At 54.2% G+C, this 17,069-nt stretch overlaps 1 protein-coding gene across 6 annotated transcripts in view; it reads left to right on the top strand.

Annotated features, from left to right (window-relative positions):
- The window catches only part of RRBP1 (ribosome binding protein 1), a 30,800-nt gene that overhangs the window by 11,324 nt on the left and 2,407 nt on the right, over positions 1–17,069 (top strand). For 3 of the 6 annotated variants that reach the window (XM_065679591.1, XM_065679589.1, XM_065679592.1), the window contains exons 2-20: positions 535–1,239; positions 5,090–5,238; positions 5,427–5,549; positions 6,500–6,652; positions 7,203–7,321; positions 8,095–8,248; positions 9,391–9,529; positions 9,848–10,035; positions 10,214–10,251; positions 10,729–10,819; positions 11,557–11,649; positions 11,980–12,072; positions 12,175–12,255; positions 12,355–12,444; positions 12,863–12,955; positions 14,308–14,379; positions 14,563–14,658; positions 15,024–15,107; positions 16,211–16,300. In XM_065679591.1, the coding sequence (XP_065535663.1) occupies positions 555–1,239; positions 5,090–5,238; positions 5,427–5,549; positions 6,500–6,652; positions 7,203–7,321; positions 8,095–8,248; positions 9,391–9,529; positions 9,848–10,035; positions 10,214–10,251; positions 10,729–10,819; positions 11,557–11,649; positions 11,980–12,072; positions 12,175–12,255; positions 12,355–12,444; positions 12,863–12,955; positions 14,308–14,379; positions 14,563–14,658; positions 15,024–15,107; positions 16,211–16,300 (2,631 nt within the window). In that variant the 5' untranslated portion in view covers positions 535–554. Of the gene's footprint in view, positions 1–327; positions 352–534; positions 1,240–5,089; positions 5,239–5,426; positions 5,550–6,499; positions 6,653–7,202; positions 7,322–8,094; positions 8,249–9,390; positions 9,530–9,847; positions 10,036–10,213; positions 10,252–10,728; positions 10,820–11,556; positions 11,650–11,979; positions 12,073–12,174; positions 12,256–12,354; positions 12,445–12,862; positions 12,956–14,307; positions 14,380–14,562; positions 14,659–15,023; positions 15,108–16,210; positions 16,301–17,069 lie in introns of those variants that run through there. The other 3 variants (XM_065679590.1, XM_065679593.1, XM_065679595.1) reach the window with 3 other exon arrangements.

The raw sequence follows: 17,069 nt of genomic DNA, 5'->3' as shown, positions 1-17,069 counted from the left end.
GGTGGTTCTCATTGCTGGGGACAGCTCCGCAGCGGGATGTGGTCACCCCGCATCCTCCTCCCCGGGCTGGGCAGAAGCCAGCAGTGCCTCAGGCTGTGAGCGGCAAAGGGAGAAGCCTGCTGCAAAGCTGGGGAAAGCTCTCCTGTGCATTCTTTCTCCTTCCAGGGCGGAGTTTGATTCCAAAGTTGAGACGTGGATGTGTGTCTGGGTGCAGTGACAAGGCTGGATGCTCCAGGGAGAGCCCAGGTCTTGGCCAGCCTGAACCAGACGGTCTGAAAACAGGCTCTTTACCTGCCACAGGGCTGCAGGTACTGCCTGAGGTCATGCAAAGCCATCCCATCAGACTAATAGGTAGTTGCTCATGGCTGTTTCCACATCCCTGTTCTTTAATTCCACCTCTTTGGTTCTTCTGGAGGTTGTTGCAGCCTTTTCAGTCCATGGTGCTGTTTGTAGACACAGATGTCCTTACGAAACTCCCTGCACAGACTGTTCCATCTCTTTTCCCCCACTAACTGTTGTTCTGACGTCTTGCAGACGCAGAAGAATAAGGCAGGATGGATGTGTATGACCCTCAGACGCTGGGTGTTATGGTCTTTGGAGGTTTTATGGTGATATCAGCCATCGGGATCTTCCTGGTGTCCACCTTCTCCATGAAGGAGACGTCTTACGAGGAAGCCTTGGCCAAGCAACGCAAAGAGCTTGAGAAGACCCAGCAGCAGAAAATAGAGAAAAAGAAGAAAGAGAAACCTGTTGAGAAAAAAGGAAAAGCAAAGAAAAAGGAAGAGAAACCTAATGGAAAGATCCCGGAGCAGCAGCTGACTCAGGAAGTGGTGGACTCTCCCAAGGATGTGGTTCTTGAGCCTGCTGTGGTGCCTGAGCCTGTAACTGTTGAGTCTCCAGTCACAGCGGTGCCAGTGGCCCCCCAGGAAAAGGAGAAACCTGCTGCATCACCTAAGGAGAAGAGGAAGAAGGAGAAGAAGGTTGCAAAGGTAGAGCCTGCTCCTAGCCCAGTGGTGGCTTCGCCTCCTGTCAGTGTCTCCAAAAGTTCTCCTGTCTTGGAGGTGACCCCTAAGGAAGTGCCTGTGGTGGCTGTGCCACCCGTTGGCACACAGCAAAGTGCTCCTCCGGTCATCAGCTCCGTTGCCATCAAGAAAACTGATGCTCTTCCGACTCATGAGGAGCAGAAGCATGATGGACCTGTCAAGAAGAAGGCTTCGTCTAAGAAGAAGAGTGAACCAGGTAAGGCCAAATTCCTCTGCATATATCCCTATCAAGTAAGCTAGCAGCACATCTTGGTGCTGTTAAAACAGAGCTATCCCATTCTGAGATCTCTTCATTCCTCCCTGTTGGAAATGGCAGCTGTAGAAAGGCTGTCTCTGGTGACATGGATCATGTGCACCAAAGGAAAGATGGGCTGTAGAAGCCTGTCTAGTTCATAGTTCTCTCTAGGGGAAATATTGTTGAAGTAAAGAGTTTATTGACTCGTTTTCACTCTGTAATGTGTTGCCTCCTGCAACACATCCCATTCGGTGCTTAGCTCCTTGGTCCAGCACACAGATGTTGAATTTATAAGTTCCTCTTGGATTTGCTGTTGTGTTGCAGGTCTCTAAGCACTGGTCTCCACAGTTGGGTTAAACCCTTTGTGTCTGCTCCTCTGAGGAGGGGATTTTGCTAAGGGCCATCTCCATACAGTGATGAGGTTTTGGACAGTCTGAGTAGCCACTACGGGAGGGTATTGCAGTGGTGGTGCTGGGGAAACTGGAGGTAGTTTGTTTGGCATGTGCATACAGGGTTGTACCTCTCTAACACTGGAAATCGTGGTCCTAAATCCAAGCTGTAGCAGCAGAGGGAATGTGGATTGGAGATGAACTTTCAGCACTTGTTAAGTTAGGAGTTCTTTGTCTGCTCTGAACATCTACTCTGTTGAGTATGAAGTGCCGATCCTGCATGTCTTAACTGATGTCTTAGCTGCTCCTGAGGGAATTTCCAAAGGAAAGCTCTCAGCAGTATTTGTGCCGTGAAGCTGGCTGCAGTTCGACCAAGGTATTTTGGGCAGCCTTTTGGCAGCTGTGGTTTCTCCTCCTCAGAGGCAGAAGAAACAAATTATCCCACAGCAGATAAAAATGTGTGTTCAAAGTGTTCAGAGACATGAAACAGATGGAAAACCTCACAAAGAGCATCTTGGGGTATTTTTCTCTTGTGTGGTTTGGTTTTAGCCTCCTTCATCACACAGAGACTCGCTTGCAAGTGGTTAGTCTGTATTCATGTCCCTTGTATCTGTGATGGCAGGAGCCAAGCTCTCCCGTGAAACAGATGTGGTACTGGATCTGGGGTGCTACCTCCCGGGTGTGGGCAAGGGCAAGGGCCATCCGTGTCTCCCATGTCCCCTTGGGTTTGAGAAGTGGCTCTTCAGACCCCTCGTCCCTGCTGTGCTTGCCCATAGCGGTTTTGCCACGTGGATGCTTCTTGTTTCAGCCACGAAGATGCTCCGAGGGCTGGAGCACCTCTGCTTGAGGAAAGGCTGAGAGAGCTGGGCTTGTTCAGCCTGGACAAGAGAAGGCTCCAGGGAGACTTTATTGTGCCCTTTCAGTTCTTGAGAGGGGTCTATAAGGAAGAGAGGGAGAGACTTTTTAGCAGGGCCTGTTGTGACAGCACAAAGGGTAGTTGTTTGAAACTTAAGAGAGATGCAGGTTGGATGTGAGGAAGAGAGCTTAGTGCTGCTATCCCAAATGGATCTACCAGAAGCCAGGAGCAAGCAGTGCATGCTAATGCTGCTAGGTGTTCCTGCTCTGTTGCTGTGGTGGGTTGACTATGGTTGATTGCCTGATGCCCACCCAGCTGCTTTCTCACTCTCCTTCTCAACAGGATGGGGAGAAAATAAGATGGGGAAGGTTGTGGGTCAGGATAGAGACAGGGCAATTACTTAGCAGTTACTGTCACAGGCAAAACAGGCTCTGCTTGGGTATCAGAGTCATAGGATCAACAAGGTTGTTAAAGACCTTCAAGCTCATCCAGTCCAACTGTTACCCAGCACTGCCAAGGCACCATTAAACCATGTCACTAGGGGCCTCATCTACAAAAACCCCTAATTTAATTTATTTCCATTTAAAATATATGAGAAACCAAGTCCAAATTAAACCACCTTCCCCTGCACCCCCCTCCTCTTCCCAGGCTCAACTTCACTGCCTCCCTCCTGACTCTTCTGCCTCCCCTCCCTGAGTGGTGCAGGGGAATGGGAGCTGTGGTCAGTCCATAACAGCTCCTCTTTGCTGTTCCTTCTTCCTTCTACCTTTCTCCTGCCCACACTGGCTGCAGTCTTCAGGATGAATCTGCTTTAGCACGGGCTCCTCTCCAGGGGCTGCAGGGGAATCTCTGCTTTGGTGCCTGGATCACCTCATCCTTCTTCTCTGTCCGTGGGGGAGGATCTGAACTCTGCATTCAAGGGACTCTGGTGTTAATGGCTTTAGAGGCTCTGGAGCTACTGGAGTCCAAGCTGCTTTTTCTTTTGGGATGTTTTAGGAAAATGAGCACACTGGGCCAGAGACACTGTGCAGGAACTCCTAAACCACTGCCCACCACCCTCTGTCCATCGTGACTGTGTGCACTGTGGTCCTACAACAGCATCATCGCCCCTGATGCTCCTTGACTTTCCTGGCTCAGCAGAAGGGTCAGGGAAGGGTTGGAGCCGTGTTGTTGCTTAGCAAAGAGCTGGAACAAACCCGCCTGGTGAAAGGTGGGAGTTGACCTTGCTGTGCTCTGCGTCACCAGCACTACTGTGTTGGTTGATGTCCCTGAGCAAGGTTGTATTGTGGTGCTTCTGATGCCCAGCACATCCCTGCTCCCTTGTGCTGGCAAAGCCTGCCCAGCTCCTGCTGGGAATCATTCTGTTTGATGGAGGATGGTGGCAGGGTGATGGGACCAGTAGCAATGCCATACAGAGGTGACAGCTGGCTCAAGAAGCACATGTGTCATCTCCAGCATTTAGAATCCCAGACTGGTTTAGGTTGGAAGGGACCTTAAAAGCTCATCCAGTTCCAACCCCTGCCACAGGCAGGGACACCTTCCACTCGAGCAGATTGCTCCAAGCCCCTTGTGTCCAACCTGGCCTTGAACACTGCCAGGGATGGGGCAGCCACAGCTTCTCTGGGCACCCTGTGCCAGGGCCTCAGCACCCTCACAGGGAAGAATTTCTTCCTGATGTCTCATCTAAATCTCCCCTCTGTCAGGTTAAAGCCATTCCCCCTTGTCCTGTCCCTACAGGCCCTTGTCAAGAGCCCCTCTCCAGCTTTCTTGTTGGCCCCTTTAGGCACTGGAAGCTGCTCTAAGGTCTCCCCTTAAGGAGCCTTCTCTTGTCCAGGCTGAACCAGCCCAGCTCTCTCAGCCTGGCTCCAGGGCAGAGCTGCTCCAGCCCTCAGAGCATCTCCATGGCCTCCTCTGGTTTCGCTCCAACAGCTCCACGTCCCTCTTGTGTTGTTGCCCCCAGAGCTGGGCATAGGACTACAGTGGGGGGTGTCACCAGAGCAGAGCAGAGGGGGAAAATCCCCTTCCTCCACCTGCTGGTCATGCTCTGAGATGCAGCCCAGCATAGAATCATAAAATGAACCAGGTTGGAAAAGACCTTTAGGATCACCCAGTCCAACCGTTCCCCAGCACTGCCAAGGCCACCCCTAACCCATGGCACTGAGGGCCTCGTCTACACGGTTTGTGAACACTTCCAGGGCCGGTGACTCCAGCCCTGCCCTGGGCAGCCTGTTCCAATGCCTGACTGCCCTTTGGGGGAGGAATTGTTCCCAATCTCCAGTCTAAACCTCCCCTGGTGCAGCTTGAGGCCGTTTCCTCTTGTCCTGTGTCTTGTTCCTTGGGAGCAGAGACCAGCCACTGCCCGGCTCCATCCTCCTTTCAGGCAGTTGTAGAGAGCGATAAGGTCCCCCCTATCATGTTGCTTTCAATTAGAGATACCAAACTTGACTGGGAATCTGTGTGGATGCTGGTTTGAAATGGCAGTTGTGGGATTGAAGCCAGCTGAGATGCTGCTACTCAGCAGTGCTGTCGCCCCCCGTGGTCCCAACCCCTGCTCTCTCCTCCCTAGCACCTGCAGACTCAGATGGACCCCTCTACCTGCCCTACAAGACGCTTGTGTCCACCATCAGCAGCATGGTGTTCAGCGAGGGGGAGGCCCAGCAGCTCATCGAGATCCTGACGGAGAAGGCGGGCATCGTCCAGGACACTTGGCACACGGTAGGGCTGCCACCAGGGCTCTCCAAGCCTCGGGAGCTGTGGAGGGGAGGGAAGGCACCTCTGTCTCCTTGGTCAGTCTTGGAGATGGAGCTGAGTTTTCCGCTGGCGCAGAGGGCAGGATCCTGCACGTGTGGGATGGAGAGGAGGGGTTTGGAGGTGGGGGTCCCCGCTGACGTGCCTCCCTTCAGGCCACGCAGAAGGGAGACCCGGTCGCTGTCCTGAAACGGCAGCTGGAAGAGAAGGAGAAGCAGCTCAGCACGGAGCAGGAGGATGCGGCTGCGGCCAGGAACAAGCTGCGGGAGCTGAGCAAGGTAAGGGCTGCGCGGTCCTCCTGGCACCCCGGGTGTGGGCTCTGCTGGTCAGGGCTCACTGTGTGCCTCCTGCATCTCGTCCCCCTTGGAGGTGAAGCCCAGGGGATCTCTGGCCCTCCATGCATTTGCTGTTTTCTCCCCCGACCTCTTCTCCTAGGCCTGATCCAGCCCAAAGAGCCTCGGGGTAGTGCCTGTTGGCAGCCATAGGAGAAGCGGGGCAAAGCCCTTCCTGGAAGAGATACAGCTTTCTGCTGCTTTAGAGAGGAAAACAAATCCATTCTTGTCTCTGCCTTGATCCCCTCAGCGTTGATCAGTCCCTTTTCAGGAAGCCTGACTGTATTTATAGCCCCCTTCCCTCACTCAGCCCCCTGCCTACACTTCTTTTCGAGTGTTCCAAGTGGGAGCAGACTCCACCGTGGTGGACTCAGCACCTTGCAGCCGGCAGGAGCTGGCAGTGGTGAGTCCATCTGCCTGCAGGCAAGAGAGGAGAGGGCAATGCCACCCCATGCTGTGCTAGAAACCCCAGCTTGTGCAGACCACACAAGGCAGCAGCACAGCATTGCCCAGCCAGCCAGCAGAGCATCCTGCCTTGGCAGGGGCAGAGGGTGCCCTTTTGGTTGTGTTTTTGTTGTTTCGGTATTACTTTTCCTGCTTTTCCCCAAATTTTATGTGATGTTATTGATCCTGGGAGGGGGAGGAAATCAAATTCCAGGCTGTCTTAACTCCTTTCTCTTAGCTGCCCCAATGTGGAACAACAGTGGCATCCAGTGGCCACAGAGCCCAAAACAAAATGCAGGAGGAAATGTAAGTGCTAAACGGTGCAGCTGGGCAGGGGGGCAGCTCTGGAAGGGCTAAACTCTGAAGTCTTCTGAGCTAGGAGCCACCCGTCCTGCATCCCTAGAGCGGGAATCTCCTACGCTGGGGACTAACGGGGTGACCTCTCCTCGAAGGAGCTGGTGGCCGAGCGAACCAAGGCAGGAGCCGTGGAGGGCAAGCTGAAGGAGCAGCTGCTGGCCCGCGAGCGGGAGCTTGCGGCGGTGCAGGCGCGCATGCAGGCCAGCTACCAGGACCACGTCAGTGAAACGCAGCAGCTCCAGGGCAAGGTGAGCCCCAAGCTCTGCTCCTCCATGCAGCTTCCGGCTGCTGGGGTGGCTTTTGGAGAGCACTGAGGGGTGTGAGGGGACCAGAGCCTTGGGGGCAGGATGATGCCAGCCCCTTATCAGTGGTGCCCAGCAACAGGGTGAGGAGCAGTGGGCATAAAGTAAAATACAAGAAGGTTCACCTCAACAAGGGGAAGAACTTTATGTTGAGGGTGGCAGAGCACTGAAACAGGCTGCCCAGGGGGGTCATGGATTCTCCTTCTCTGGAGGCATTCAAAACCCACCATAGGTGGCCCTGCCATGACAGCGGGGTTGGAGTAGATGATCTCCAGAGACCCCTTCCAACCCTAATGGTTCTGTGACGTTCCTGGACCTTGGTGCTTGAGGGAGAAGAGGCATGTGGGAGCATCCTCATGGGGTGTCACATCCCTGGGGGCTGTCAGCATCAGTAGACATCCCCTCTGTGCTGCCAGTCCCTCCTGCTCATTGTGTGGGCTTCACAGGGAGGGCAAAGGGGCTGGCGGTGGCATTAACCCCTGCTGGGTTTCTCTAGATCCGGACACTGCAGGAGCAGCTGGAGAATGGCCCCAACACGCAGCTGGCCCGTCTGCAGCAGGAGAACTCCATCCTGAGGGATGCCCTCAACCAGGCCACCAGCCAGATGGAAAGCAAGTAAGGCTGGGATGGGGGGCAGAGCATAGGGCTGCCCTCTGGCAAACCCTGGGGTTGGCTATCCATTACTCTTGGTCACCCCCTTTCCTTGCTTCTGTAGACAGCCCAACTAGAGGAGAGAGTGAGGAAGAGCTTGGTAAATGGCTTTTGGGGGGTTGCAGGGGAGACAAGGATGTTCTTCCCAAGTGGAAGGGCAGGGGAACCCTATTCTGCTTTGGAGTCACCTGTGCTGATGGTAGACCCAACAGGCAGCGGGTGGAGGGAGAGGGGACCAGAAGGCACCGTGGCACTTCCCACCTTAGGGGAGCTCGTACTCTCAGACATGTGAACAGATGCAGCTGGCTCTTTGATGCCGCAGAGAAGTGAGGGCTGCCTGGTGCATACAGAGCGAATAGGAGCCAGGTAGAAGAATTTCATGCTCCTTTTTATAGGAAGCATGAATGGCTGGTGATTAACAGCGGTCAAATAATTACAGAGCGGGCTCCAGCTGCTCAGAGTGCTTCCTCTTGTGTCTGGGAACACAGATCCTTGTGTCCTCTACCTCATGAGGAAGGAATGTCTCCTGTGATTGAAACATGGCTTTGGAGAAGGGATTTGTCAACTCTTTCCACCCCTCCCTCAAGGACCAGGCATGGCCTAGAAACAGGGAACGCAGCCATTGGGAAGTTTCAAGTCCTGATTCAAGCCCACAGGAGGATGTTTTCCCTGCTAGGTAACATCAGAGGTGCTTGGCTGGCCTATGGGCTACATTAACCCTGCTTCTGTTGGTGCAGGCAAAACGCTGAGCTGGCCAAGCTGCGGCAGGAGTGCACCAAGCTGGTGAAAGAGCTGTCTGAGAAATCAGAGGGGCTGCAGCAGGAGGAGCAGCAGAAGAAGAGCTGGGAGATCAAAGCCTTGGCCTCAGAGAAGCAGATCGAGCAGCTGCAGGTCAGGCAGGCGCTGGCAAACCCACTCCCCTCACAGAGATGGTGGCTGAATTGCATGGGATTTGTGGGCTCGAACATGGGAAGCACTTGGAGGGAGATGAGAGCCCACGGCTGGAAAGCAGGCTGCACTGCAGACCTCCTGATTCCCTCCCTGCTGTTAGTCTGTCACATGCAATGTGCTCTTGGTGCAGCATCACCAGCAAAGGCCTGGGAGTACAGTGCCCTGGTTGAAGCCCCATCCAGCCTGGCCTTGAACACTGCCAGGGATGGGGCAGCCACAGCTTCTCTGGGCACCCTGTGCCAGGGCCTCAGCACCCTCACAGGGAAGAATTTCTTCCTAATGTCTCATCTCAGTCTCCCCTCTGTCAGGTTAAAGCCATTCCCCCTTGTCCTGTCCCTACAGGCCCTTGTCCAAAGCCCCTCTCCAGATTTCTTGTCAGTTCCTTTAGGATCTCCCCTAAACCTTCTCTTCTGAAGCTCTGAGCTGAGGATACAGGGTCAAAATCTCAAGGAATGGAGAAGTCCTGCTTTCCTGGTGGTTCTGGAAGCATCCATCAGAGAGAGGAGGGGTTGCTGGGTTACCTTCTCCTATCACCTCCATGCAAAGCAGTGTTTCTTCATCTGCAAGGGTGCAACTCATATCCACAGAGTGGCTGGTTTGCAGCACGCTTGTCCTCCTCCTCTGCCTTCCCCCTGAAGTGCCTGCCTTGTCCAGGCCGCTTCCTCACCGCTTTCTAAGATGGAAAAAGAAAGTATTCACTGGCTGAAACAGCACAGAACATTCCTCCGCTGTGGAAACACGTGGCTGGGTGTCTCCGTCCTGCTAAGCACTGTGGCAGCACCTCTTCCTGCTGGGCTGTGCATTAAGACCAGGGCTTTCAGAGGCTTTTCAGAGCTGCAGCAGAGGAGAGGATGCCTGTGGTCTTGGCCCAGAACTGAGACATTTGAGTGTTGTCTGTTTCCCACTTGAGGGGTGGCAAGTGACAAAACCCATGCACGAGGCAAGATGCTTTGTGCACAGTGGGGAGCAGGGGTGAAGACGACTTAAACCCCTGAGGCACAGCTTAAAAATAACATTATGTGACACACAGAGCTTTGCTTCGAACTGGCACACTATGAAAGCCTTCTTTTCCTGCCGTATAGGCTTCCCAAAGGGAGGTGGAGGCGATGCTGCAAAAGAGGCTGGATGAAGTAAGTGATGAGCTCCGCAAAACCCAGACCAGCTACAAAAGCTTGTTGGCAGACACAGAAAAGGCCAAAGGACAGCAGCAGAGCATTGCTGGTGAGGACATTGGATTGGTGCAGGGAGAGCTCTGGAGTAGACCCAGGGCTTTTGGGGCTGGGTGCTTGGTGGGACAAGGAGACCCAGGGTTGAGTTAGGATACGTGGTATCAGTGTGAGCAAGACATGGGACTGGTCCATGCTCTCATGGATGCCACTCCAGTGCCTCTCTCCTGTGCTGTCCAGCATCCCTGCCTCCTGGAAAACATCCATGGCCAAGGCTTCTTTGGCCAATAGTCCTACTTGGGCAGGGCAGGGTGGGGAGCCTCCAGGTTTGTTTGCACCTACCTTATCTTTTTTCCACCCTTTCCTCCAACAGAACTGCAGGCCAAGCTGCTGAGCTCTGAAGCAGAAGTTAAAAGCAAGCTGCTGGAGCTAGACAACGTGAAGGGGAGACTGCAGGATGCCAGCTCAGAGAACACAAAGCTCCTAGAAAGGATCAAATCCATTGAAACTCTGCTGGAGGCAGGACAGATGAGGGAGGCACAAAAAGACAGAGACTTGCAGGTTGTGTGTTTGTTTAAATGGGGTGGGAGGAGGAGAGGGGGTTACCCCGCTCAAGCAGGTGCTTTCGCACTGTATTAACACAATACCTGTGTTATCTTCTGCTCCGGGATGCTTCAGGAAGGGCTGAATCTGCATCGTGTGCCTAGGAGAGGTAACGAAAGTGCTTTCTCTCTTCCAGGCAGCCAATGAAGCAGAAATGAAGCAGCTGCAGTCAAGGTGGGTCTGGGTGCACATGGAGACGGCTATGGTTCTTCCAGCTTGCTGTCCATGTCTCCCAGGGCTTTAAAGCATTAATTGGCTCCACTGTTGGCCCCAGATTAACAGGTAGTAGCTGAGGCTGGTTACTCAAGATAGTAGGACGATGCTTTAGAAATGCAGAGCTGTCTCAGCCTAAGGAACCATGGACAGGAGCAGTCCTGCTTGTGTAAGCTGGAATTTCTGGCCTTTGGATCAGGTTGCTTCTTCCTCTTGTCCTGGGTGTACAGCCAGCTACTCCATTACTGCTGATAACCCAGTAGAAGGCCAGATCCCACTCCAGCATGGCCATGGCTGTGGTTTTTAGTTCCGTTCCTCCTGCTGTTTGTAGATCCTGGAGCAGACCAGGATAGGAAGGGCTGTGGTCCCCATCTTGGGACCTTGCTACCTGGGAGGGCGGTGGATGCTGAGACTCACTCCTGCATCCTGCCCTTCCAGGCTCCAGGAGAAGACAGACCAGCTCTTGTCCTTGGAAAGGGAAGCCACAGGGCTGCGGGAGGCGGTGGAGCAACAGAAGATGAAAAACAACGTACGTGAGTGAGCCGGGCTCAGCTTTTGCTGCTCACAGTTTACTCCTCCAAACCCGAGATCTCTGGGGGTTGAATGACAAACCCATCATAGCTCCGTGGTGTGGCCCGGCGGAGCACTGGAGGCATTGCCTCATCTGCTGGAGAGCAGGAATCCCCTTGTCAGGCTGTGCGGGGTGCCTGTCCCCTGTTCTCTTGGTAAGCCAGGGAGATCCTACCCCATGAGGGTCCCATCAGCAATCCCTGAGCAAGGGTCCCTCACACCTCATTGCTCCTCTGCTCCTTATTCCTCTACTACAAGGTGGTAATAGTTGTGTGGAGACAGCCTTGAGGCCCTCTGCTTGGCCTCTGTCCTCTCACGGCACCCTGAGGGCTACTCCTACAGTTCCTGCCTCCATCCAGCTCTGCTCTGCTCCCTCAAGGCTATCACCTGGGCCACGTCAGGGATGGAGAGGGAAGGGGGCACATATGGGCAGTGGAATCTTAGAATCCCAGACTGGTTTGGGCTGGAAGGGACCTTAAAGCTCATCCAGTTCCAAACCCTGCCACAGGCAGGGACACCTTCCACTAGAGCAGGTTGCTCCAAGCCCTGTCCAGCCTGGCCTTGAACACTGCCAGGGATGAGTTGATGCCTGTTTTCCTGAGTGGAGGCTTTGAAATCGTCCTCAGTGCCAGGAAGCAGCTTGGTGGCCTTGGGCATGATGTGTGGCTTATTGCCCTCTGTGTGTTGTCTTGGCAGGACCTTCGTGAGAAGAACTGGAAAGCGATGGAAGCGTTGACCACGATGGAGAAGGCATGCGAGGAAAAACTACTGGCTGCTACAAAAACAAAGGTGAGCCCGGCATTTCTCTCTGGTGATGTTGTAAGGGAAACATTCAGCCTCCCCAGGCCACCAGAGATGCTTGCCCTGAGCTGCCTCTCTTCTCCTGGGAGCAGTGCTGGCCCAGCTCTCCTGCCAGCTTCTCCAAAGGTTGTCTTGAGGGCCACGTATCCCTGCTAGGTCATGGTCAGGGAACTGGGAAGACAGGCGATCTGGAAGGGATGTTTTTGTGGTGGTCTCTGTTGGCTGGTTTCCCCATGCCAGCTCACCCCCGTAAGCACAGAAAAGCAGGACCGGAGGCACCCAAGACCTCCATCCCATGCCAGTTTGTCCCTCTTACAGGAAGAGCTGACCCAACAACTGGACACACTCCAGACACGAACCAAGCAGACGCTGCTCTCTGCCCTCCCCGGTGTCACAGTGTCCTTGCAGCAGGTAGGCATGGGCTGGCTCAGGCCCCTCTAGCCTCCACCACGTGGGAAGGACATACGTCTGAGCATCCTTTTCATTCCTTGTCCTCTTCTTTTCCAAACTCAGGATTATGACACGTGGCTACAAGAGTTTAAGGAGAAGGCCGTGGATGTGCTAAAGCAGCAAACAGTTACTGCAGAGCCCCCAGTGAGTGAAGGGGCTGGAAAGTGAAGGGGTGAGGCAGTACCTGAAGGTCACTCGCATCTTTTCCTCACGTCTCTGTCCATCACTTCCCTCTCTTTTCAGGATTCAGCACTTAAATTAAAAGAGGCAGAGGAAGCGCAAAGCACTTTACAAGCAGAATGCGAGCAGTATAGAACTATCCTTGCGGAGACGGTAGGTTAGAGCCCTTTGTGCTCTGTTGGTCTGCCACTACAAAATACCTCTTGAGAGGTCTCTTGGCAGCTCAGACTGCCCATAGCCTTATTATGGGCATCCCTCAGTACGCTGGGGGGCTGCTGTGTTTGCTGTTGAGACCGGGGAATAGGAGAAACGTGAAGTTCTTGAGTTCGTCTTCAGCCTAATTGCATTAGAAACCTTGCTGGTGGTGGTGGGACGTGGCACAGCAAGGGCTCTGATGGGCAGGGTGGGTGATCCCAGTCAAGGAGCTGGGATCCCCTAGCTCTACCTAATTCTGTCACTCCTTATTTGGCCCAAATCCTTGGAGGGTGTTGGGTATTCCAGGGCTTCCCCGGACACTGCTCGGCTTGGGAGGGCTGGAGGAGGTGTGGGCTCACTGAGGGTTTGCCAACAGGAAGGGATGCTGCGAGACCTGCAGAAGAGTGTGGAGGAGGAGGAGCAGGTGTGGAAAGCAAAACTCACGGCATCCGAAGAGGAAGTCCGGAAGGTGAGTTTGTCACTTGAGCGGCTGGACTTACAGGAGCAGATGGGCTGCTGGCTGTAGATGGGGTTATGGCACTGACTGCTCCTGCCAGCCTTGAGCTCTGGGACACAGGGACTCTCCTGTCACCAAACCAGGAGACAAGAAGCCCACCTCTTAACCCTCTGGTGTTTGCCTAGACCCTGCCAGTGCAGCTGGACGCATGGTGGCACCTCCCCAGTTCAGGCATCATGGTAGTTGGAAAACCACGGCACCGCTTCAGTAATTCAAGCTTGGATGCTTGGAAATGGGGCTGAGCCCTCCTGGTGGATGCTGGCGTGACGGGAGGAGAGCATGTGCAGGGCTCTTGGACTCCCATTATCAGAAGGACTTGGCTTGCTCTCAAGACCAGTTGACCTTGGCGTTCATTGAGTTGGAAGGAGCTGAGGTCCAAGCCACGTTCTGCACATAGTTCTGGGTCCAGCTGTGTGTCTAGCTCTGGGTACGGCTCTTCCTGGTTAAAAAGCCAGCCCGCAGCAGCCAGAGAGCCGTCCAGGAGTTCTGTGAGCTCTCGTGACTTAGCTGGAGTCTGGGAGAACTTGGCTGGCCGTGCCTCTTCTGCAGAGCAGACCTAAGTTACCTCCTCCCTCTTGAACTGAGATGAAGCTGCTTTCCATGGTCTGGCTGCTCCCCATCCATCACGTGGGGTTCTGGAGTTAACTGGGGCTGCAGGGAGGTGGGGGGGAGCTCTCGCACAAGAGATCCTTGGTTCCTCAGCCCTTGCTGGCTCCTGCTGAGAGCGGGTGTAGGATTGCACCGGGATGACGTGGCCACTGGTGGTGTGCGTGATGGGATGAACGTCTGGTGGTGAGAGCGTGTCCCAGAGCAGCCCTGCCTCTCTGTGGAGAAGAGGTGAATTCCTCCTATCCTGAAAGCTCAGCAGCCGAATCCTCTCCACAAAGCAGTCCAGGTTTAAATGCAAACCCCATGCTTGGCTGCTTTGCACAGCAAAACCCATGACACCTCATTGGAAAGTCTGCCTTGCTGCTTCCAAACCAAAGGCACTTTCAGTAGGAAACTTGCAACGAGTCTGGTGCCTGTTTCTGGGGTGTTGGAAGCCGACTGCAGTCAGCTGAAGTCCTGCAGGCAAAAGCTGTTTCCTCGCTCCACGATTTACAGCATGGGCTTGTTGGATTCATCCTCCCTGAGGACTGGAGCTCCTGCCCTGCAGGCTGTGGAGCTCTGCTTTGATGTCAGGTCTCTTCTGCACTCGGGTGCAGGATAAAGTGGGAATGAAACAGTGGTTGGTATTCAGTTGAATGAAGGATGCTCAGTGTCCTTGTGAGGTGTTTGCTGACCTCTGATCCTTTCTGGTTTAGTCGCAGCTCCAGCTGAAATCCCTTGAAGAAATGGTAGAGAAGTTGAAAGCAGATCTGCAGAGCACAGATCAGGTAAGGTTTTCTTGGGTACTGGAAAAGGTCCCTGTGCAGGTGCCAGATGGATGCATCCTGTGCTTGGGCTGGGTTCGGGTCCATCCTCTGTCTTGTTCTGGGGAAGCGGCCTTGGACCATGGGATGTTTGGCAGGCATTGGACCTCAATCAACTCCCTCCTGGTTTCCTCCCTTTTAATCCAGCTAAAGGAATACACCTCTCTTCTGGAAACACAACTGGAAACTCACTTGAAGACAGCCAGCTCTGAACGCCAAAACTACACAAAAGAAGTTGAAGTGGTAAGCATGGCAGCCGTTACCTTCTCAGATGCTTCTTTCTTCTGAGCCAGACTCACTGCCCATCCATGCTCTTGGGATGGGGGGGAGTGCCCTGGGGATCTGCAGCTTCGCAAGGCAGGAGAAAACCAATCCAATCAAGGCCAGGTTGGACGTGGCTTGGAGCAACCTGGTCTAGCTGAAGGTGTCCCTGCCTGTGGTAGGGAGCTGGAACTGGATGAGCTTTAAGGTCCCTTCCATCCAAACCATTCTGGGATTCTGTGATTCTCGGCTTCAACTGGAAGATTTTGCATCATGAAAATGCTTCCTTGGGTCAAAGAGCTCCAAACCCAAGTGCATGAATGGACTTCTCTGTTCTTCCTTGACAGTTGAGGCAGCTCTTGTCAGAGTCCAAGGAGCAGCTGGAGACAGCCAAGATGGAAACACAGAAGCAGAGCAAGGAGCTGGCCCTGGTAAGGGGTTGTTTGGGACCCAGGAGGAGATTTCTGTTTGCCTGCCTTTCCTCCAGTGATGGGGGTGGGAAGGAAGGGAGAGCAGCAAGGCTCACATGTATGGCGTATAGCAGCCACCCCACCGCTGGACACTGGTTGCCCCGACACCACCCTGAGGCAGAGTTGGGTGCCTTTAGCATCCATCCGTCCACCTCTGCATGGGAGAACTGGGGCTGTGCGTATCTCATGTAGGGGTCACGCAGGGAGCTGGAGGATGGGGCTGGGCTCCTGCATGGAAGTGAGGAAGAGGGCTGGGATATAGGGGCAGAAGAGGCAACAGACCTGATAAAACCACGGGGGCTCCTGGTTTTAAATCCATACTTTAATTGTAAGAGGCTCAGGAGATGGCCTTTAAAATCCTCAGCAGCACTGCTGGCTTGCAGAGCTGCTCAGAACGGAGCCAGAACATTTTCCCTTGGGAAACTGACTCTTGAGAAAATGACCCTTCCTAGCCTTGCAACTGCTACGGTGCAGGTCAGTGCAGCCTCTTGGCATGAGGTCATCATTAGCCTTAATCTCATTAGATCACAGAATCCCAGACTGGTTTGGGTTGGAAGGGACCTTAAAGCTCATCCAGTTCCAACCCCTGCCACGGGCAGGGACGCCTTCCACTAGACCAGGTTGCTCCAAGCCCTGTCCAACCTGGCCTTGAACACTGCCAGGGATGGGGCAGCCACAGCTTCTCTGGGCAAGCTGCCTCCCTGTCCATCCCGGCTGTGATTGATGGCACAGTGGGACCTGCCACCCTCCCTCGATTGCTTTATTGAACACCTCAACCGTGTTAGTGCAAACCCTCAGCAGCGGCTTGAAACCAAAATGCCAAGTGATCTAAGGAGAGCAGCTGATACATGAGCTTGTGCTCTGCACCCCTGGGAGCTCTGTGACTCACGCTGCCCACACTAGGTACCACCATCCTGTGTCTAGCAGAAACAAGTGGTTTTCCAAACATTTCAGCTTGTCTGCAAGGAAAAAACCCTGGAAAACTTCATAGGTCCTCGTGGGTCTTGTAATGGCTGCAGCGTGGGGATGTGCAACTGAGCCAGGCTTGCTGGTCCTCCTTCCAGGTCAGGCAGCAGTTGAGTGAGATGAAGAGTCATGTACAGGATGGAGTAGTGGGGTTACGAGCTGACTCAAGGGAGCCTGCACCCCTCGAGGTTAGGGTGGTGAGACTGCTGACCCTTAACCACATCCCTTGTCCCGTCTCACCGTCACTAACCGCATGTGGCTTAGCTGTTGTTGCGGCTGTGTTGTCTCCTGTCCTGTGTGCTGGGGGGAAGCCAGCCTCCCATCCTATCAACTACATGTCCTATTCCCTCTTGGAACACGTCACCAGCTGGCTTTCGCTGCGCTGTTCCCATTGGAAACCCTCTGTCACAGCATGAGACTGGCAGGATTTAGGAGGAGGCAGGCGGTGGATGCTGCGAGCCCTTGGGCTGACATTGCCATGTCAGGATGCCCTTTTGGGTTTGGGTCTCCTCGGAGGAAACAGGCGCCCCAACAGAGCTGCACCAGGATCTCTTCTCAGCCAGTGGGGATTAGGATTACAGAGGCTCCATAAATCTCACTGGAGCCAGGTTGAGGGCAGCAGCAGCAGCTATTCCCTTTCAGCTAATGCCTCTCGGTGGTGGTGCTGCCACAAGCTGGGCTCTGTCTCTCCCATTTAATCCTGTTAAGTGTGGAGCCTTCTCCTGGGCATGGGACCTGCCAGGGTCATAGAATCATAGGATCACAGATGGGTTTGGGTTGGAAGGGACCTTGAAGCTCATCCAGTTCCAACCCCCTGCCATGGGCAGGGACAGCTCCCACTAGACCAGGTTGCTCCAAGCCCCATTCAAATTGGCCTTGAACACTGCCAGGGATCCCCCACTATGGGGTTCCTCTTGTCCCAAGTCCCACCTGGTGCTGCCCAAGGAGCAGGCAGAA

The sequence above is a fragment of the Lathamus discolor genome, chromosome 5, assembly GCF_037157495.1.
Source record: "Lathamus discolor isolate bLatDis1 chromosome 5, bLatDis1.hap1, whole genome shotgun sequence".
Classification (NCBI taxonomy): Eukaryota; Metazoa; Chordata; class Aves; order Psittaciformes; family Psittacidae; genus Lathamus; species Lathamus discolor.
Note: the sequence above shows the minus strand (reverse complement) of the source record. Positions and strands in the feature narration are given on the sequence as shown.